Source organism: Kwoniella newhampshirensis, chromosome 2, assembly GCF_039105145.1.
Source record: "Kwoniella newhampshirensis strain CBS 13917 chromosome 2, whole genome shotgun sequence".
NCBI classification, from domain to species: Eukaryota; Fungi; Basidiomycota; class Tremellomycetes; order Tremellales; family Cryptococcaceae; genus Kwoniella; species Kwoniella newhampshirensis.
In genome coordinates, this window is record NC_089956.1 from 162,994 (window position 1) to 181,517 (window position 18,524).

An 18,524-nucleotide genomic window follows, 5' to 3' on the forward strand; every position below is an offset into this window, starting at 1 on the left:
CGATACGGCCAAAGGTGTTTCCGAAGGAAATTCAAAGGACGACTCTTGAGTACGCCAAACTCTTGGACCCATCATGGGGCCATCAAGCGTGGGTGAGGCGTAATTAGAGGACGACACATGTACATGCATTCGGATCGTTTCGAGAACATGCAACCTTTGTGATGCGTGGATTGAGGGTGACCTGCGGTTCACCCTTTCTGGCCTGATGACCGCATTGACCTGTGTGAGTAGCAGCGATCCATCTTGCGTTGCTTCGACACAACATTGTTCTTCCCCTCAGAAACCACCACCCCGACGGCCACAAACTGTCCGATTGGCGGGGGCACGCGATCTCCTGTGTCTGTGGGGACACTTTGCATCCCTGCGTATCCATCGTTTGATCTCCCAATTCGAGAGGACGCCATCGCCCGACATGGAGATGCCCCTCGATTCGACGGTACCCACACCTTGTGCTTGATCGTCTTGCAAAGCAATCTGACCGCCGGCACAGACACTTACAACACGCAGTGATGTTTCGCCAGGAGAAGATACGCCCGCATGCGTCGAGAGTCCGTCTAAATCAGTCAGCACCTTGCTTCTTGGATCACAGATCGATAGTCTCATGTGGATCTTTTTGGTGTCGATTGTCATACCCAGCCTCTATCGTACGATACTGTCACGCCGTTCTCGCCCATGATTTACTTGCATCGTCGACAGTTTGGCTCTGGCTCAGACGATCAGTTGACATGCAAGGGCAACAATGTCATCGGAGCAACACATCCAGTGCCCAAATTGCGTCCAAACTTTGCCCGATGATTCGCGTAGGTGTGTGTGTGCACCGCTCCGCTCTGACTCGAAGACGTGCTTCGATGCGGGTGGAGGATTGAGATGCGCATTGATTGCTGTCTGGTATATAAGAACTCGGTGATGGCTTCTGGATGGGGCATTCGACCCCAGAAGATTGTTTCTCTCGAATCCTCCCCAGGCAATACTACTTTGACTATCATACTCACCACTGACTCGGTAACAACACCGATCGATTGAACAGCCATATATCCGTCCACAGGAGCCTCACTCAGCATTCTCCCCTCCTCGCTTGTCAGTTGGCCTTCTGATTCTCTTACTCCGCAAGTCGACATTATGCCTTCACCGTCAATTCACCCGTATCAAGCCGTTCGAACCCTTCCATTCATCCTGGTCATCTTGGCCTTTCTTCTTCTATTCCCTACGATAGACGCATGGAACCCTTATCTCGCTTGTAGAGCAAGGTGTAACGCAGCCTATGTGAGCTGTATGAGTGTGTATGGTAAGCTCTCATTCGACGGAGTCAATCGGCTCGATTATGTACCTACTGGATATGTATGGTCTGCTGATTGGCGTTGACGTTGTCATCGTCCTTGTTCCCGTCCTTGTCTGTTGGCCTAACAGGAAACGTTCAGATCTGCAATGTCGCCGCGAGAAGCTGTTTCGCCAGATGTATCTGGCAAGGCTCAAAGGTCGCCATACTGTCCGTTATCTCCCAGATTGGGCATCTGAGCTTGCGTATGGTGGAAGATCCCGATAATAGTTATGCATTGTTGGCGTGATTGCTCTTATCTACTTGATTGCATGTACGTATCTGTCCTCACTGTTGGTTGTTTTCTATACACATTGAAGTCTCATCAGTATTATAGTGATTTACGAGTCGCAGGCGGATGGGGATGGGCGGTGGTTGCCGTACAGTATGTGCAATGGTTGGTCACAAATTGCCGTCAGGAAAGTGGAAAATGGTCATGATCGTCCCACGTTGATGATCAATGAATGCAACTCGGAACACCGGAATGGATTGACATTGTTGAGACTGAGTGAGAACAGCCGCAGGATTGGAGTGAGAATCGATCGACTTCACGGTGAGGGGAGACATGTGGGAACGGTCGGTCCTGGTGATGGTACGATAACTATGTATCGACAACTAGCAACGCATGTAGCAAACTGCTCGAACGGAATAACATGAGGCAAGTCGAGGGCCTGAGACTGGTGTTCAAACCAGTCAGCACTGCATTCGAGGCTACATATGCTAGTGAGGGAGAGCAGTCGGATGTGCACAGGCGGTGAGGACCGAGGGACTCAAAGGAAGGAGGAGGGATCACTCACTAGCGCCCATGGCACACATCTTGAATCTCTGCTCGCACTGCTGTCGACAGTAATAATGCATGTAGACGGGTGCGAATTGGGCGGAGGTAGGCGCTATCAGGAAGGCGAGGACGAGAAAGAGAAGGAACAGGAAGGTGAGCGTTGAGAATGTTGAGCGATTCGAGGCGGATGTCATTTTGAAGTTAGTTCCGAGCTGAAGTCACGTTGAGATCTTAGTCGACTGTGCGACGAAGATCGTTTGAGAGATGTGAGTGTGGGCTGCTCTAGGGACTGGTCAAGAGTATAGGTACCGAGAGAGAGAGAGCGGAAGATCAAGAGAGGCGGAAAGAGAAAGACAGGTGGAAAGATCTAGTCACCATTCGATCGATATATATAAATATATACTGTACTGCTCACCATCTATTTTACTCGTCTGACCGGCAAAGCCGTACCAAAATTTTTCTCTAATGGGGTAGCACTGCATCGCATCTAGGTCCGCATCTGTCTCCGAGGACATATCTTACGTGCGCTCGGCCTGGTCTGACAGTAAATGTCCGATGGTCCGATGAGATCGCATCAAGAAAGTGCAAGGTCAGGTCTGGACCTTTCGAGAGACCTTGGTCCACCCCAAAACCAAGTCCTCGCCCCACTTCAGAGCCGCCGACCGCTTGACAACGGGGAGGGGATGTAGCCTATGTCTATGCATTGAGGTTGTCGTCCGACCGGGAAGGCGCTCTGTACATCGGGCGCTCTGTACATCGCAGTGTTCTTTCGAACAGCTACGCTGTCAAGATCACTGCTGACTTCGGACCCAAGCCCTATCGGAATGTGGAGATCTGAAGGGTCACAAAGTCAAGCAAAGAGTCCAGACCATGTCCTGTACAGGAGAGTCGATCACACACACACACACACACACACACACACACACACACACACACACACACACACACACACACACACACACACACACACACACACACACACACACACACACACACACACACACACACACACATAACCACACATCTGTCTTTCCCCCTTTGTCCAAAAGTAATGGCCATAGTCCAGGCCTGCCAGACGTTCGCAGGGTGCTGCCCAAAGCTCACCCAGCTGGGGCAGTCTCCTGACCATTGCCGCACACCATTATGCACAGCATACCCCTTTGACTTGCCATCAAGTAACGTAGAACGTCGTTCAACCGTGACAGCGGTCATTCGCATGGACCGATCCAACATGCACGAGTGAATGAATGAGATGAGAATTGACTCGTCGAGCAAGTCCCAACACATGTACTATGCCCCAATGACCTAGGACAGTGAGACAGTCGGCGATCAGCGTTCCTCTCAGATTGGCACTAGCTATAGCTTCGCGGTGCGAATGGGGTCAATCCAAAGGATGAAAGGTGTCCACATGGTTTCCCATGACTACTCAAGATCAACGCATATGATAGTCCCTGCTTCTGGCTCTGTCGTGTCGGTACGAAGCCATGAGTTCAGGCCTTTCGCCTCGTGAATTCCATCGCTGGTACGATGCAGGTGCAACACACCGGAATATCTCCCGGCCACGCTTGAAACTTGACATCCAGGGTCAACGTCGTGCCTCGAGACGAACGACAACGACAACATCAACTCTTTCGCAAAAAAGCCGGTTCGTTCATGCGTTTCATCCTCGTGGGTTGATCAGAATTCACATTCTCAACTCGTCTGCGTTCCACCACCACACAGCAGGGACCATGCCACGACCCGCGGGTCGATGACAAGAAGCAAGCTTCACTATGACACGGCTGCGGTGACCCCCACATTCGTGTTTCAAGCTAGCTTTGAACCCAACAAATGTGATACTATCAACATTTAACTTGCATGATACCCCGTCCTTCTCCTGCGGATTCTGGCCATGACGATCCTTGTTCGACCGACAAGCACCATGGAAGACAATGACAAGACTTTCTGGCAACGGTCATCTCGTCATCTCAACTTCTTCAGAGTACATCTCCTTCTCTTCACCTTCACACCGAGTGAGTGATCGCTCACGTCCTGGTTTGAATGATGTGTGATTATGTTTTCATTGACGACGGTCCGGCATGAGCAGTCGTTGTCGCTTGCATCCTCTATGCGGGCAATGGATCAGCTTCTGGGAATGCGAACAGCACCAATACAGGCCGACAGAAAGTCGAGTTCATCGATTGTCTATTCATATGTTTCTCGGCAATGACGTGAGTTGATGGACCTTTTCGCGTCTCACAGTGCTCACGCTTGACTGAATAGGACGACGGGACTCGTGACAGTGAAGTAAGCACATCAGGATGTGCCATCCATGTCCGACGCTGACGCTGACGCCGACCCGATTCCTAGCTTGTCCGCTCTGCATCCCTTTCAGCAGTTCCTTCTTTACTTCCTTTTCGTCATAGGCGACTATTCCTTTGTCTCCCTGATCATGGTTCTCGTACGCAAACACTATTTCCGTACACACTGCGAACAGCTTCTATTCAACGATCGTCTCCGGCGGACCAACACCATCAATCCCAATCCTTCTGTTCACGGATTCGCCATCGCCCCCGAAAGCGCACCGAATGTGAAGAAGTTGAAGGGAAAGAGGATGAACATCTCTGGACCGGTCGATGGACATCGGATCGAGGACTTTGTGGACGATCATGAAGATGATCGGGTGATGGATTCTCCAACGGGTATGACGTTCGAGGAAAGTGTAGAGCGAGAGGGAAGCGCCCCATCGACTTTGGGTAGATCCTCAGGTGCTTTGTTGCAGACTGTTGCATCGACGTCTCGCGCCGAGTCTCCAAGAGCTATCACTACTGCCATCCCGAGTCCAGATTTCGAAAAACCCAGTGATCTCACAGCAAGACAAAGGCTGCGACAGCAGACACGTACAAATACTATCAACGTCGGCGAGTTGCAACGCAATCGTCAACAGTCCATCCCTCCTTCCCAGCAAACCCCAGGTCGACATCAAACACGACCGAATTCGCCATTTCATGTCTTCTCGAATCCTGAGCCTGTGGTTCGACAAATTCGCCACCCTCTCAGCCATAAGCATACGGGCTACGGCGGATTTCCCACACCTCTGGAATTGCTCGGAAGCTACATCCCACAGAAGACCAAACAGAAACTCGCCAGACCTGTGAGACGAATGGCACTTGTCACACCTCCTGCATACGCCATCTCTCCCGCCAGCCACATGCATATGCATCATGGTCACGAAGAAAGCTGGGCAGATACGGTCAAGGGTTCCGTTGCGAAGTGGATGCCGGAAGGCTTGACTGGTTTGGTCGTGGGTCGCAATAGTCGGTTCTGGACCGAGGAACTGGAGGATGAGGAGCTGGAGCAGATCGGTGGAGTTGAGTACAGAGCTTTGAAGTTGTTGAGTCATCTTGTGACCGGTGTAAGTACATGGTCAAACCTTCAGGGGGACTTCACATCGCAGAGGAGATGCTAAAGGTTGCTCGTGATCGTCAATGGCAATAGTACATCTTCCTTTGGCAGACGATACCATTCGCGATCCTGTCTATCTACTTCGCCAAAATACCTTACTGGAACTCAGCATTCGAGGCCACCACGGGAGTACAAGCGGGGACAGTGAACAAGACTTGGTTCTCACTATTCCTGTCTTCCGCAGCGTACACAGGTAGCGGGATGAGGTAAGTCTCCCCTCAGGTTCGCTGGTTAAAGAGTCTGACCGATTTGTTCTTGCCCTCAGTTTGCTTGATCAAGGTCTCGCACCTTTCCAAACTTGTTATCTGCTCATTTACGTCCTTATCGTGGTCATGCTTGCCGGCAATCATGCGTTACCTATCATGCTCCGATTCTGCATCTGGCTGGGAACCAAGGTCTTTCGTAAAGGCACAACGCATGAAACCTTACATTTCCTCCTTGATCACCCCAGGCGGTGAGTACGGAGCCGCGGAGCGGTACATGTGATATTGAGCTGAGATAGTGTTGATATAGATGCTTCCTTTACCTCTTTCCGAGCCATCAGACCTGGTATCTCGTCCTGCTCCTCGTCGCTTTCATGTGAGTCTCCTTGGGACGTCTCCTTGATCTTTGGTAATACCAGCTCCGGTCTGACGATGTTCGTAGGGCTGTAGAGCTGTTCAGCTTCCTCGTACTCAACATCGGCCTTCCCGTCTTGGATAGCTTGGGAGGATGGGAGAGGTTCTCTGACGGCTTGCTGCAAAGCTTGAGTGTGCGTGCGGCAGGCTTTGGAATCGTCTCGCTAGCCAACATGGCACCATCTGTCCTGTTTATGTTCGTGGTGAGTCCGTCTGTTACTACCTGTTATCCAAAGAACGATCTAAGCACTCATTAAATTGACGTCAGATCCTGATGTATGTGGCAATCTATCGTGAGTACCACATCTTGTATCGTGATGAGCTCGACTGAAGAATGTAACAGCAATTGCAATGTCCGTCCGATCCACAAATGTATACGAAGAGCAAGGTGAGTAAGCGTTCATTGAGAAATCGCCAAAGCTGACATTCTGTGATTCAGCCCTGGGCGTTTACGATCACGAGGACCCGGACATGACAAGCGAAGACGAGCCAGAATTCAAAGGTCGAAGACATGAGGTCTTCAGGTGAGCAGAAGAACGACTGCGGGAATAGGCAAAAGGCTGACCAGTAGACACAGCAAATATCTTCTATGGCACATGCGTCGACAGCTGGCATTTGATGTTTGGCCACTGGCATCTGCTATTTTTATGATTTGCGTCTTGGAGCGAGGCAAGATCCTAGATCCCTCAAGGTGAGTCCATCTCTTACCTGTCCGATACCTCAACATTGGCTGACGGTGGAATCGACATGTAAGGGACGTGTGGTTTAATGTATTCAGAATCTTGTTCGAATGTACTAGTGCTTACTCGACAGTCGGTCTGACTCTGGGAACGCCCAATAACAATTTTGCATTTTCTGGAGAATTCGGAACGGCATCGAAGATCATCGTGAGTCTAGGCTGGTGCGTATGACAACCGGTAAGCTGACTGGAGATTCATAGATGATCCTGGTGATGCTAAGAGGAAGACATCGTGGTTTACCAGTCGCAATTGACCGGTGAGATTTGGACTTGGGAACGACCGGAGGATCCAGCTGACGATACTTGTCAACGGTAGGGCTATCCTCTTACCGAAGGAATACGCGCGGATCAATAACTCGGCGAATGGTCTGGAAAAGACGACATCGAGGCGTAGTGCTGTGCGGCGAGACACGGAGAGGACGAGGACTCAGGGGAATAAAACGGAACCAGTAGTCAAGATGGGATAGACTACTGTACGCTACAGAGCGGTTTCTACACACAAATACAGCTTCGCATGGATGAGTTGGTCCATCCTTGTGCTCTTTGCAATAAGGCTTTCTACTGTGCCGCTGGACCCAAGACTTCCTGTTTGCAGTCTGCTGTGATACGGCACTGTGTACGCATGAAACACGCCGTCATCTTCGCTGGTCAAGTAAAGGATGGAAAGGCAGAAGAATGACTTGGGGTTGCAAATCCTGTTGGGGAAGAAAACTTTTATCGGTGTGCCATCCCCATACGTGTGTCGTCTTTGTGTGATCTGTGCTGTGCTTCTTCACACCTTGCCAACCAACTCACACTAACACACACACACAGACAGTTGTCATGGTTCTCCATTCGTTCCCGATGACCACACCTTCGATCGGGACTTGGCATACCTCAAGTCTAAGAGCAAGCGTGATGTTTCCGGCCGATTAATAGCCAATACCTGGACCGATGTGTAGATTCTCGAGGACAAGCTCTCGCTCCAGCGCCTCTACACAGCTGTCAGCGCATGAGAACAGGAGAAGGAGATGTGAACCTGTCTCGGATCATGCATAGCAGCTAGCCATGCTGTGCCTCGAGGTGATATCAAAGGCCCGTCATCCCGTATTGCCATTGATCGTTTGGAGAACCGGGAATAGAGTCGCAGTATCAATACTGTTGGATTCGATTCTCCTGGAAAACGCTACACGAGGAACAGATTCGCTGATCAAATTTGGTGCAAGCCGTCAGGTTGAGATACGGAAAACAGCGCACCTTGCGCTCAGGAGAATAACTGTCTGTAACACGATGCATGGATAATATGACAACAGCTATTGATACATTTCTCCCGTCGAGCCCTTGGATCAGCACCAGTCATGTGAATATCAATTTAAAAATCAAAAACAAAAATGAGAAGAGAAACGTTTCCGTTTTCCGGCACAAGGGACAAGTGACCGCGAAGATTCCGATAGCAAATACTGTGGGAGAGTTTTCGGGGTTTGGGTAGATTCCTACTTGCATAGTTCGCGTTTGGAAGTCGCAATGGACCAAGTGCAACATTCAACCCGTACCGCTTTCCGGTGAGTCTAGTTGACTCGCTGCTCAGCTCATCTGCGAGGCGGAGCTTCCATCATTGCCGGCACTCAGAACAAAACCGAGCTTCGCCAGACACTTGATGAGGTCGGCCTTTGAGACTGGTTTCGCAAGTACGGCCGAGAAAAGTGTACCTTCTTCGGTAATAGATTGGTGCTGCTCGTACGATGTTGCGGCAATGACTGGAACGGAGAATCACATGCCATGGTCAGCGTTCTCTTTCCTCAACGATCCAGTGTGAAGTGCAAAAGCCACAGGCAGTCCCGATGGTTGAAGAAATTTATGCTCAGTGTGCAGGAGGGGGAGACAATGGACTCACTTGGTGTGTTCTGATTGTGATTGTTGGTCGACCGAATCATACGCGCTACCTGCTCGCCACTGACAACGGGCATATGTATATCACAGATGATCACATCAAACCCTTCACGTTCGTCGCTCAGCTTCGGATCGTGCGAGAGAATAGCAAGTTGATGAACTCACGGATACTTCCCATTGTGGCAGCCAAAGCACTAGGTCCATCATCGACACAGATGCACCGACATCCCATTCTCGTCAGGAGCGTCTCCAGGATCTGAGGACCACAGGTTAGTATGAGCTTGAGGTTTGGGTGAGGAAAGGGCACAGTCTCACCTTTTGAGAAATGGGGTTGTCCTCTGCGATCAAGACGTCCAATGTCGATCCCATGGAGCGTCTCGCACCTTCTGGACTTTCAAGGGGCATCAAGGAGGCTTGCATCTGTCCCACTTCAGAGTTAATAGAGGCTTGTCTCCTTTGTCGCCAGAGCTCTGCACTGGTGCTTCCTGCACTTGAGCCAGATCCTGCGCGTATGCGGACTGGGGTCGACAGGGAGTTGCGTCGTTGAGCATCTGCATCTTCAGTCGACTTGACTCTATCCAAGGCATTGAGTTCTGAAGGGCGCCGGATATGTTGAGGTATGGTTGCAGCCATTCCAGGCGTAGTCGGAGCGATGTTCGCACGCGATGGTGTGGAAGCGGCCGACGAGGTTGACGTAGTGGGCGAGGGAGGACCGTTCAAAGGATTGACGTCCGAAGATTTCCGTTTGGCTCTATCTCTCAGCTTGACTGACAGACTTCTCGGTCTATTCGTCGTGACCTGTGCTGGACCTTCGAGTGTTTGACCTATCGGAGCCATGGAATCAACCCTCATCTTTCGAATAACATCGTCGTTGGCTTGCTTCAGGACCGGAAGGTTCTTGAAGTTGAATGCACCAAAGTCGTCTTGCTCATTGATGTCATCGACGACTGCGCTCATTTCTGCCGAAGCATTGGGTGAGGGAGCGGCCGGTTGAGGACCGGCAGCCTGCTTGAGGACCTGAGGCACGGCATCATCGTCGTGGAACGTATGGGCTGCCCCACGTGAATCGAAGTAATCTGTCGACTCTGGATCCGTGACTGCAGGTACGAAGCTTGCTTCCGCCGTCGAGATAGTGTCCCAGTCAATGGACGCGAAGAACGGATGTCTTTTCACCTCGTCCGCTCCTCTCGCTCCTATTCTTTTTTGAGGATCGGAACACATCAACCGGTCCATCAAATCGCAAGCTTCTGGTGAGAGCTCGATCTCATCTTCGTGCCAGTTGATTCTCCTCGACACAACATTGTCAAAGACTTTCTCAGGCGTGTCCGCATGGAAGGGCGGGATGCCATACAGGAACTCGTAGAGCACAACTCCCAATGCCCACCAATCAACCGCCTTATCATCTTGACCTATACCGAGGATACTCTCAGGAGCCAGGTAGTCTGGCGTGCCGACGAATTTGGGTGGCTCCCTGCCACTCATCGAAGGGGTACCCATCTCAGAAGAAAGTCTGGTCGCGATCGACAGTTGGCGCATATGTTTGGGTATTATGCCAGCAGATTCGGATCCGCTTGATTCGTCTGAATCATGAACTTGGGTGAAGTATGATTGATTGATACCTGATAGCGGTTGCGCCGATAAGAGATCCGGTGAGATCAAGGGTGAGTCATTGGACGAGTTGGAGACTGTCCGTGCCACTGAAGGTCGTTGTCGGGTAGATCCTCGCAATGAAGTACCGCGTAAGAAGGCGGGTCTCGGTCCTCCAACCTGACGGTTGAGCAGACCGATCCGCGACAACCCAAAATCGGTGAGTTTGAGGTGACCACGAGCATCGATAAGCAGGTTATCAGGTTTGATATCACTGTGGATGATGATCAGCTTCGATGTAATGAAAGGTGATCGCAATCCTCACCGATGCACGATATTCCTCGCATGAAGGTATTCCAAACCTAGTACGACCTCTGCGGTGTAGTTTCTCGCCCAATCCTCACTCAGTCCTCCCAGCGTCTTCACCAGAGATGCGCAATCTCCGCCATTCAGATACTCCATGACAAGATATAGATAATCCTTCGACTGAAATGAGAAGAATAATTTTGCGACATACGGAGAGCTAGCTTGATTCATCAAGATTGTTCGTTCGGCTTTCACGTTGGTGATTTGGTTCTTCGCGATCATGTCTGATTTTTTCAAAGCCTTGATAGCGAAGTAATCGCCGGTAGCCACTTTTTTGGCGAGATAAACTGAACCGAAAGCGCCGCGGCTGATAGGCTTTATGATCTCAAAATCCTTGATGGACGGCTGAGGTGCGCGAGAGTGTAAGGCAGCAGACGGAATACGAGGAGAAAGCGGTCCATCGCGGAAAGCCTTGGAAGTAGAAGTTCGTCGATGGTGGCCGTGTTTGTCGTGAGGAACGAGAAGAGGTGAAGCTGGCTTAGACTCGGGCTTGGGAGCCGCATGACCAGCGGCCGGAGGTGGTGCCACGTCGGGCTCTAACTCAGGTGAAAGGATTGGAGGCGGAACCACTTCACTCGGTGGAGATGGAAGTACCACCGGAGCCGATGTTGGTGGGACGGCAGGCGTGGGCGGGACAGTTGACAAGCCTGACTGCTCGCCGAAATTCGACGGCTGCCGGTGCGGGTGGCCTTGTGTGATCGGTAGTCTCGCTTGAGGCGCGATCTTCCTTGGACCAGGTAGTGACGTTTCTGGTGCTTCTATCACTGGTGTAGGTTGACCGACTTCCGTAGGTGATTGACCACCTTCAGCTCCGTCCGAACCACTTTCAGATTGACTGCCTTCGTCCCGCTCCGCAAGAATTTGGTTGACCTTGTCCTCCCACTCGTGTCTTGTCTTCTCCGAATATCGAATGGTACTCTGCATCCTCGCGATAGCTTTTTGTTTCCGTCGAAGCTGATCTTCGACATGCGTAAACAAGAGATTGAGAACGCGGTCGCCAGTCTGAGGCCTCTGCCATCGAGTGATTCGTTGAAGCTTTTCTTCAGATTGAGGCGATAGATAGCGTTGAATCGTGAAAGGTAGATCCGCTTCGTCCTCTTGGACCGAAGGCGTTTCAATCTGCCTCGCAGCACTGAGAATATTGATGACGTCTTGCAGATGCTCATGGGCAACTTTCCGAATCTCGACACCTTGAGGCATAGCCGTCATCGCACCTTCGTCGTTCGCAGTGATAGAATCGGGCAGTGTGAGGAAGAGTACACCCTGATACTGAGCTGGTTTATTCGGTGCCGCAGTGTCGATTTCCGCATTGAGCTTCACGACCGTTTGTTGAAGGTCATGCATGCAATCATTGCACTCCATGATTTCTGCTTCGAGACGATGTACCGCGTCACAAGTCTCATTGTGTTTTTCGAAGAACCAGGTGACGATCTCTCTCTCACATATTCGACACAAAATACCTTCAGTAGATATATTGCCGTCCCGAGGGAAAGCAGCGTCGGTGATTGCTTCCACCTGGGTAGCGGGGACCGGTTTCAGGACCCACATCGTGTGGGATGGCTCATTATTCTCTCGCATAAGCATGCCGACACCCTCGAGCTCGATATATACCGGTCCAGGTTGTCGGTCATCCTTTGCTTCCTCCTCTAAATCATGCACTTCGAATCGGAATCGAAGCTGAACGGTATTGTTGTCGTCTTCGACCAGGGTCTGAGTAGCTTCTGAGAATACAGACGCATCTCCTGGTGCTAAAAGATCTGTGATTGGCCGCTCAAGAACGTCCTCGGGCTCCCGTCTATCCATGTTGTCAGCACATATCAACAGCACGAGCTTCGCTGACAAAGGAGGAAACTGTACTGACCCGATAACCTCCATGATCGCGTCATTGACATATTCTATCTGCTCACCTTGCAGACTGAGCTCCATAACGATATTGACGCTCTTCGCGTGATCTGCGAGGAATCTCAAATCTTCGACTGCTTGAACTTTCGAGGCGCTGATGACAGGTCCAGTTGCCGTTTTGCTGGAATGAGGACCAGCAGTATCTGTAGGAGACGGTGCGTCGAGATCGACAGCCAAAGGTGTTTGATGCGCCGTGGCCAGAGGTCCCGCTGAGGATACAGGAGAGTATCTCGTGTCGGAGAAAGCGGCTTTGAATTCCTGATCGAATCTTGGTTCCTCCCGAGAAGGCTTCATGACGAATAGTAGAGGTTCATCTTCCATCTCTTCGTCGAAGTTCCAAAACCCTTTCTCGGCTTCCCACCAGTCCAATACCCGGCTCAAATTGGCTACAGCCATGAGTATGTCAACATACCAGTCTCGTCCTGGCCAATCGTCATGGTCGTCCCATTTGGAACCGACTCTCTGGAGCTTCTGGATGATATCCGTGCACATAGTTGATCGAGAGACAAGATTGTTCACGCTCGAATCGAGTACCTCGGTGGCAAGGACAATGAGGTCTTGCAAAGCGGCCAGGAACATTCGATCGCCATCGGACTCATCCTGTGTGTTTTGAGCTGAAGGATGGGCCCGGACTGGCATGGGTGACCGAGATCGAGAAGTCGACCTCGAGCTTGAGTTGGATTGAGTGCGATCTAGAGCCAGTGACATATTACGGCCTGGCCGTGGGACGTGGCTTCGCGGCACGGCGCTAGGTCGTCGCCTTGATATGCGGTTAGGGCTAGCTGGAAGCATTGAGAGACGCTTTGTGGGACTCAGTGCGGGATGTGAGACAGAGGGCCGTCTGCTCGGACCCCGAGATGGACCACGAGACGACGAGACTATAGCGCGGTCAGCAGGGCTACTCTCTTCGCGGAGTCGAACACAAATTCCCTTACCGGCACGAGACCGAGCGCCTTCGCTTTCGCACTTCTCCCCTACATCGCTCTCGGTGTCGGTCGCGTCTATGATCGGTGAATCGTTGAGGTTGAGGGCGTCGAAGTAATCAGCTGGAATTTCCATTTCTGGAGCTTCCTCCCTTTGTTTCTCGACGAATGCAGTGATCGCATCTATCGCCTTCTTCAATGTAGCGTCACAGGTCTCCTTCGCCGCATTGAGACGGTGCTTGACATGCCTTCGAACTGAAGCGATTGTGATCTCCGCACCAGGTGCGACTGGCTTGTTCTCCTTGTCTTCGATTTGCTCTGATCCCACAGCATAGATAGGCGAGGGAGTGGTGTCCCATCGCGGTACACCTGGGGTGAGGCCAGGTCCAAGTGATTGGCCGTACGAGGATGATCGAGATGTGCCTTGGCTTGGTCGGTCATGTGGACCGTTATTGAGCGGTACCATTCTTGGGTAGTTTTGAGAATTGCCTGACCCACTGCTTCGCGTACTCGGCTGAATAAGAACATTGGAATCAAGCTCCAATCTGAGATTCGGTTGGCGACGTCGAGTCTCAAGAGAGCCACTGCCGCGGCTGGGAGGAACGGACGTCTCCTCTGGAACAGTAGAAGGGTGTCGCATGGGGATACAGGGCAGTGAAGGTGTAGCCGTCTCAGTCGACGATTGTCGTGACAGATGCGCAATGTCAGCGGATATTGATCCCACAATGCCTGCCGCTTCGTTGATGCTGTGAGTATCATGTTGATGTGTGACCCAAGGTCGGAGATCGGTATGTGACGTCGCCTGGCGTAGCGACAAAGCGGAATCACGGCGGATAGGTTCTGGAGCGAGTAGTATGGACTCTGGTCGCGAGACTGGAGGGACATCACTGGTGCGCCGCGAAGTCGGTGCAGAGGGGATGCGCTGTTGGACTCTGTTGAGATTGCTAGGTCGATTCGGGAGATGTTGACCTTCAGGTGCGAAATTGCTCTTGACTGCATTCCACCAGCCTTCCATCTTATTGACAAGGTTCTTCTTCTTTTTGTGTCCGGTCGAAAATGATGCGTCCGTTTTGATCGAACTACCTGATGATTGTCGTGGTCGCTCAAAGATATTAGCACGCTTCTGATTTGGTGAGAGCTTGGGGTCGAGCAGAGAAAGTGAGGATTTGATGGACAAACTTCGACGGCGCATCGAACCAGAAATCGACGCCGAGGGATTGAAGTCGTCTCTAGAAGTGGTAGGGGTGAGGGCTACAGCGCTACCATGATCGTAGTTTGGTGTAGGAGTTGCGTCCATGTCGGTTGAATATCGTGTCGGCTCTTCTGGAATTGGTAATGTGATCGAAGAGCGTGGTTCGGGACTGCTTCCAGATTGGGCGGGCATCGGCCTTGTGCCTTCCGCTTCCGCCCGTATCTTCGCCTCCTTGTACCGTTTGTAGCAGTCCATCCAATCCACCCACTCAATGCCTCCTACGGAACCGCTTGCGCTCGCTTGCCTCTCCATGCTGAGCCCAGGAGGGACAGCCGAAAAGCGCGAGGGCCCAGCGTTCGAATGTGCTGGGCCAGGTCCGCTTGAGCGATCTGTAAGCTTCGGTCCTGGCGTACCCATCGTTCCTACGACTTGCGATACACTTCTGGTGAGCTCGTGCATGCCCATCGGAATTGGTGGTAGGTCTTCGCCTGGTGACGAAGCCGCCGTTGGAGGGCCTTTCAGATCACCCCACTGCGCTTGTCTATCTGCTCTCGGCGCTGCAAGCATTGCTGGAGCACCTGCACTCGTAGAGCGATTGAAAGCTGGAGGGAGCATACCCTCGCCCGGGACCTGTTGAGGCCACACAAATCAGCTCAAATTTGTCTAAGCACAGGCCGGAAACGTACCTCTTTGCCAGCACTTGTGGGACGCCATCTTTGCAACTTGGCTTGTCTGCTCTGCATGATCATGCTGGCATGACTAGCTGCATCTCCAAGGCCTGGAAAGCCAGCCAGATCCATTGCAATGCCCTTCTCTGTAGTAGATCGCACTCGACTTGGCCCAGCAGGAGAGGCGCCTGGAGTGACAGTACCTGACACACCTTTAGGAATATGAAAGGCGGTAGCCGGAGGCATGCTCAAGCCGAGTCCGAACGAAGCGGTTTTTGGAGATGTGCCCTGTGCCGGACCGTCATTGTCCGAGGGGGATGACCAAGTGGGAGGCGAATCTGTCAAGTCAGTTGCCATAGTAGTCTTCATCGTCGCCTCATGCATAGATGTCCGGTACCGATGAAGTCGGGCACCTCCAGAAAGCGGTTCGACTGGTTCTGTCGGAAGCGATGGCCGAGGTCGAGGAAGAGGCGGGAGTAAGGGAGTCTTGAAGGACGAAGGAGGTGCGAGACTCGAGCTTGACGATCGCGGACCTTGACCGCCGACGTTTGGGAGGCTCTTCTCAACGGTGGGAGACGGTGTTCTGGAACCAGCTGGGGTTGCTGGAACTGATAATGTCGGCCGTCCCTTTCCGAGATCGATCACAGATCTGACTTGCGGCGGTGGCATCGATGAGAAATGGGCGAGATCTCTCGCAACCGTGGGAGGGGAGCCGATTTCGCCGTGAGGAGGCGTATTAGCAACAGGAGAGGGGTTAGGGGTGGGAACAGATGCTGTCGAAGCTCCAGACGGCGGACTGACATTTTGTGGAGGTGGCGTGGCTGTGTTCGTATTCCGCAAAAGATCTGCCGCAAGTCTTACGCTGGTCGGAACTCGATTCAGTTTGAAGGCACCCCCTGTAGTCGACGATGTTGATGTCGGGGCAGATGAACCTTCGCTCGCGATGCTCGTTGAAGGACTGAAACTGGCAGAAGCGTCTGACGCTGAGGTCCAGGGCGACGGTAAGGGATTGAGTGGGGAGACCATTGACGCGGACGTGGAGAGATTAGCGACTGTACTGGAACCGAAAGAAGTTCTCCCTCCCCCCGAGATTGGCATTTTGCGCATGTCTAAGGATGTGGAATTGAGGAATTCGGAAGGACGTCTCTGTCTTTGTGGACTAAAAACAACTTGGATCAGCCTGTCACTCTTTATCGGAGTCCAGCATCCACTCGCCTTGAGACGCTCACTGGCGCTGTTCTCTCCCTCTCCCGCCTAGGACTGGGCGGACCCATGATCTCCCTTCCTTTCCCTTTGTCCTTCAAGCTGCCACCACCACTACCGAAGGATGACCCAGAACCAGAGGCGGTGTCCCAGTTGACACCCCATCCTAGACCAAGTACGTTTCCGTCCTTTGAACCCTCGCTTGCGGTGGCGGGGATAGCCAGAGGTTTGTGACGCGGAGACTCATCGCCTGTAGTCTCGAGCTCGGGACTTCCAAATGCCAGAGGACTCGATCCCGAGGCGCTCGCAGGAGCAGGTGCTCCAAGACCGTTTGAACTTCCGCTGCTCTCACTCCTCCCTCTCGAAGAAACAGACACGCTATCGCTAGACTTTCCTCGGGTGACGTCCTCAAATCGACGTGAGCCTGGGTGTGTCGGTGATTCTTTCTTGTTCGCTCGCGGCGGAGATTGTCGTGAAGGGGGAGGCAGGTTTCCGGCCAGGGAGGAGCCACTTCCTGATCGCTTGTTCTTCATGAGGAGGCCACTAGGGGTGAGAATCTGAGGTCGAGAACCTTGACTTGGACTTGACGGCCGCGAGGTAGGACTGCCTGATCGAGTGCTTGGTGGTATTGGGCTAGCAGTTCGCGCACGGGGAAATGGATCCATGGACCTCTTTGGTGTGCCACTGCCCCCGGAAAGCGCTGGGGAGGACGGCAGACTCAAACGTACCTCTCCTTCATCGTCTGAGTGCGTCGGCGAGGAGTGAGAGGACGAGGACGACGTATCAGAATGAGTAGGAACCGTTATCGCCTGTGCCAGAGGGGACGGAAAAGAAGGAGTCGCAGCGAAGGGGGCGGGATGCTTGCGATGCTGAGGTAAAGCCTGTCCTATCGGAGTCGGGATTGGGCTCAGGATGTTTGTCGGAGGTATTTGAAGCAAAGGGACCGGGTTGAGGGAGATGGTCGATGTGGAGACAGTAGGTGGTGATTTCTTTGTGTCAGACGACAAGATTGGAGAGTGCTGTGGCGGAGAAGGTGATTCTGTTGTGCGCTCACGGTCGCGTTCTTCATCGAGGAAGAATACGCCACCGGACATACTGAACGGATTGCGAATGCGTACCTAAAATGGTGGTCAGCACGAGTCTACCACATCTGACCTAGGGCAAAGACGGAGAGGCAAAGTAGTTTACCAAATGATCGACGAAGCCGAGCTCGCTGATTGCACAAACGCGTAGAACTTCCTTTCCGTATCCTCTGCTGTATCCCTCTACTTTGTCTCAACCTTGGCCTTCACCTATGATCCTGCCTGTCCGGCACAGTTTGTTGATGTTCTTCACGGCGTGTGGGAACGAGGTGCGATGAGCGATCTGGAAATGCGCTGATATTCGTCGTGTTTACTGCTTATCCGCGGAAGTGATATAGAGTCGAGAGAATGACCTGAAGGACCAGACAAGACGGGGACAGAGCACCGGCGGGGATGGCACTCGTCGCACTAGTACCCGCAGCCTCGCGGTATGGTTTCTCCCTGCAATGAGTATAGCCCTGCGGCGTGTTGGAACAAATTATCCTGGCGCGGGCGAAAGACTGTCAAGCGTAAAGACTATGAGATATGTCAGTCTCAGTGTTAATCGGCCGACTTATCTAGTGGATGGAATGAATGGAGCGTTGGTTTTCGTGAAAAGGGTTGGGGAGATAGAGTTTCCTGCTTGGTGTCACCAATAATGTGCTCACCTCGGATTGGAGTCTTCCTTCCTGTCACCGACCGCTCATATTGTTCGAGTCTGTCTCTCTCTTGCGATTTGCATGTATGTATGTCTTGCTGGAATGGAAAGAGTCGACGTGGGTTCTCGGAGACTGAGAGATCAGTTGGTGTAATGAATTGTGGATGGATGTGATCGATAACAGGGTAAGCGGTTGAATGCA

General features: G+C 52.2%; 2 protein-coding genes across 2 annotated transcripts; one reads left to right on the forward strand and one right to left on the reverse strand.

Annotated features, from left to right (window-relative positions):
• Window positions 1–4,014: 4,014 nt before the first annotated feature.
• Window positions 4,015–7,360, forward strand: IAR55_000772 (uncharacterized protein; the record flags this gene model as incomplete). Its single annotated transcript, XM_066943905.1, has 15 exons — window positions 4,015–4,105; window positions 4,180–4,303; window positions 4,356–4,379; window positions 4,443–5,487; window positions 5,571–5,743; window positions 5,803–5,991; window positions 6,051–6,116; window positions 6,183–6,357; window positions 6,423–6,447; window positions 6,498–6,542; window positions 6,594–6,678; window positions 6,732–6,845; window positions 6,909–7,041; window positions 7,095–7,150; window positions 7,210–7,360. The coding sequence occupies 15 exons, from the start codon at window positions 4,015–4,017 to the stop codon at window positions 7,358–7,360; spliced, it is 2,496 nt and encodes an 831-aa protein (XP_066805106.1).
• Window positions 7,361–8,456: 1,096 nt separating this feature from the next.
• On the reverse strand, window positions 8,457–17,697 carry IAR55_000773 (uncharacterized protein; the record flags this gene model as incomplete). Its single annotated transcript, XM_066943906.1, has 9 exons — window positions 8,457–8,629; window positions 8,767–8,868; window positions 8,928–9,018; window positions 9,078–10,623; window positions 10,675–12,510; window positions 12,577–13,495; window positions 13,553–15,362; window positions 15,419–16,559; window positions 16,616–17,697. 9 exons carry the CDS (start codon window positions 17,695–17,697, stop codon window positions 8,457–8,459), a joined length of 8,700 nt encoding a protein of 2,899 aa, XP_066805107.1.
• Window positions 17,698–18,524: the final 827 nt, after the last annotated feature.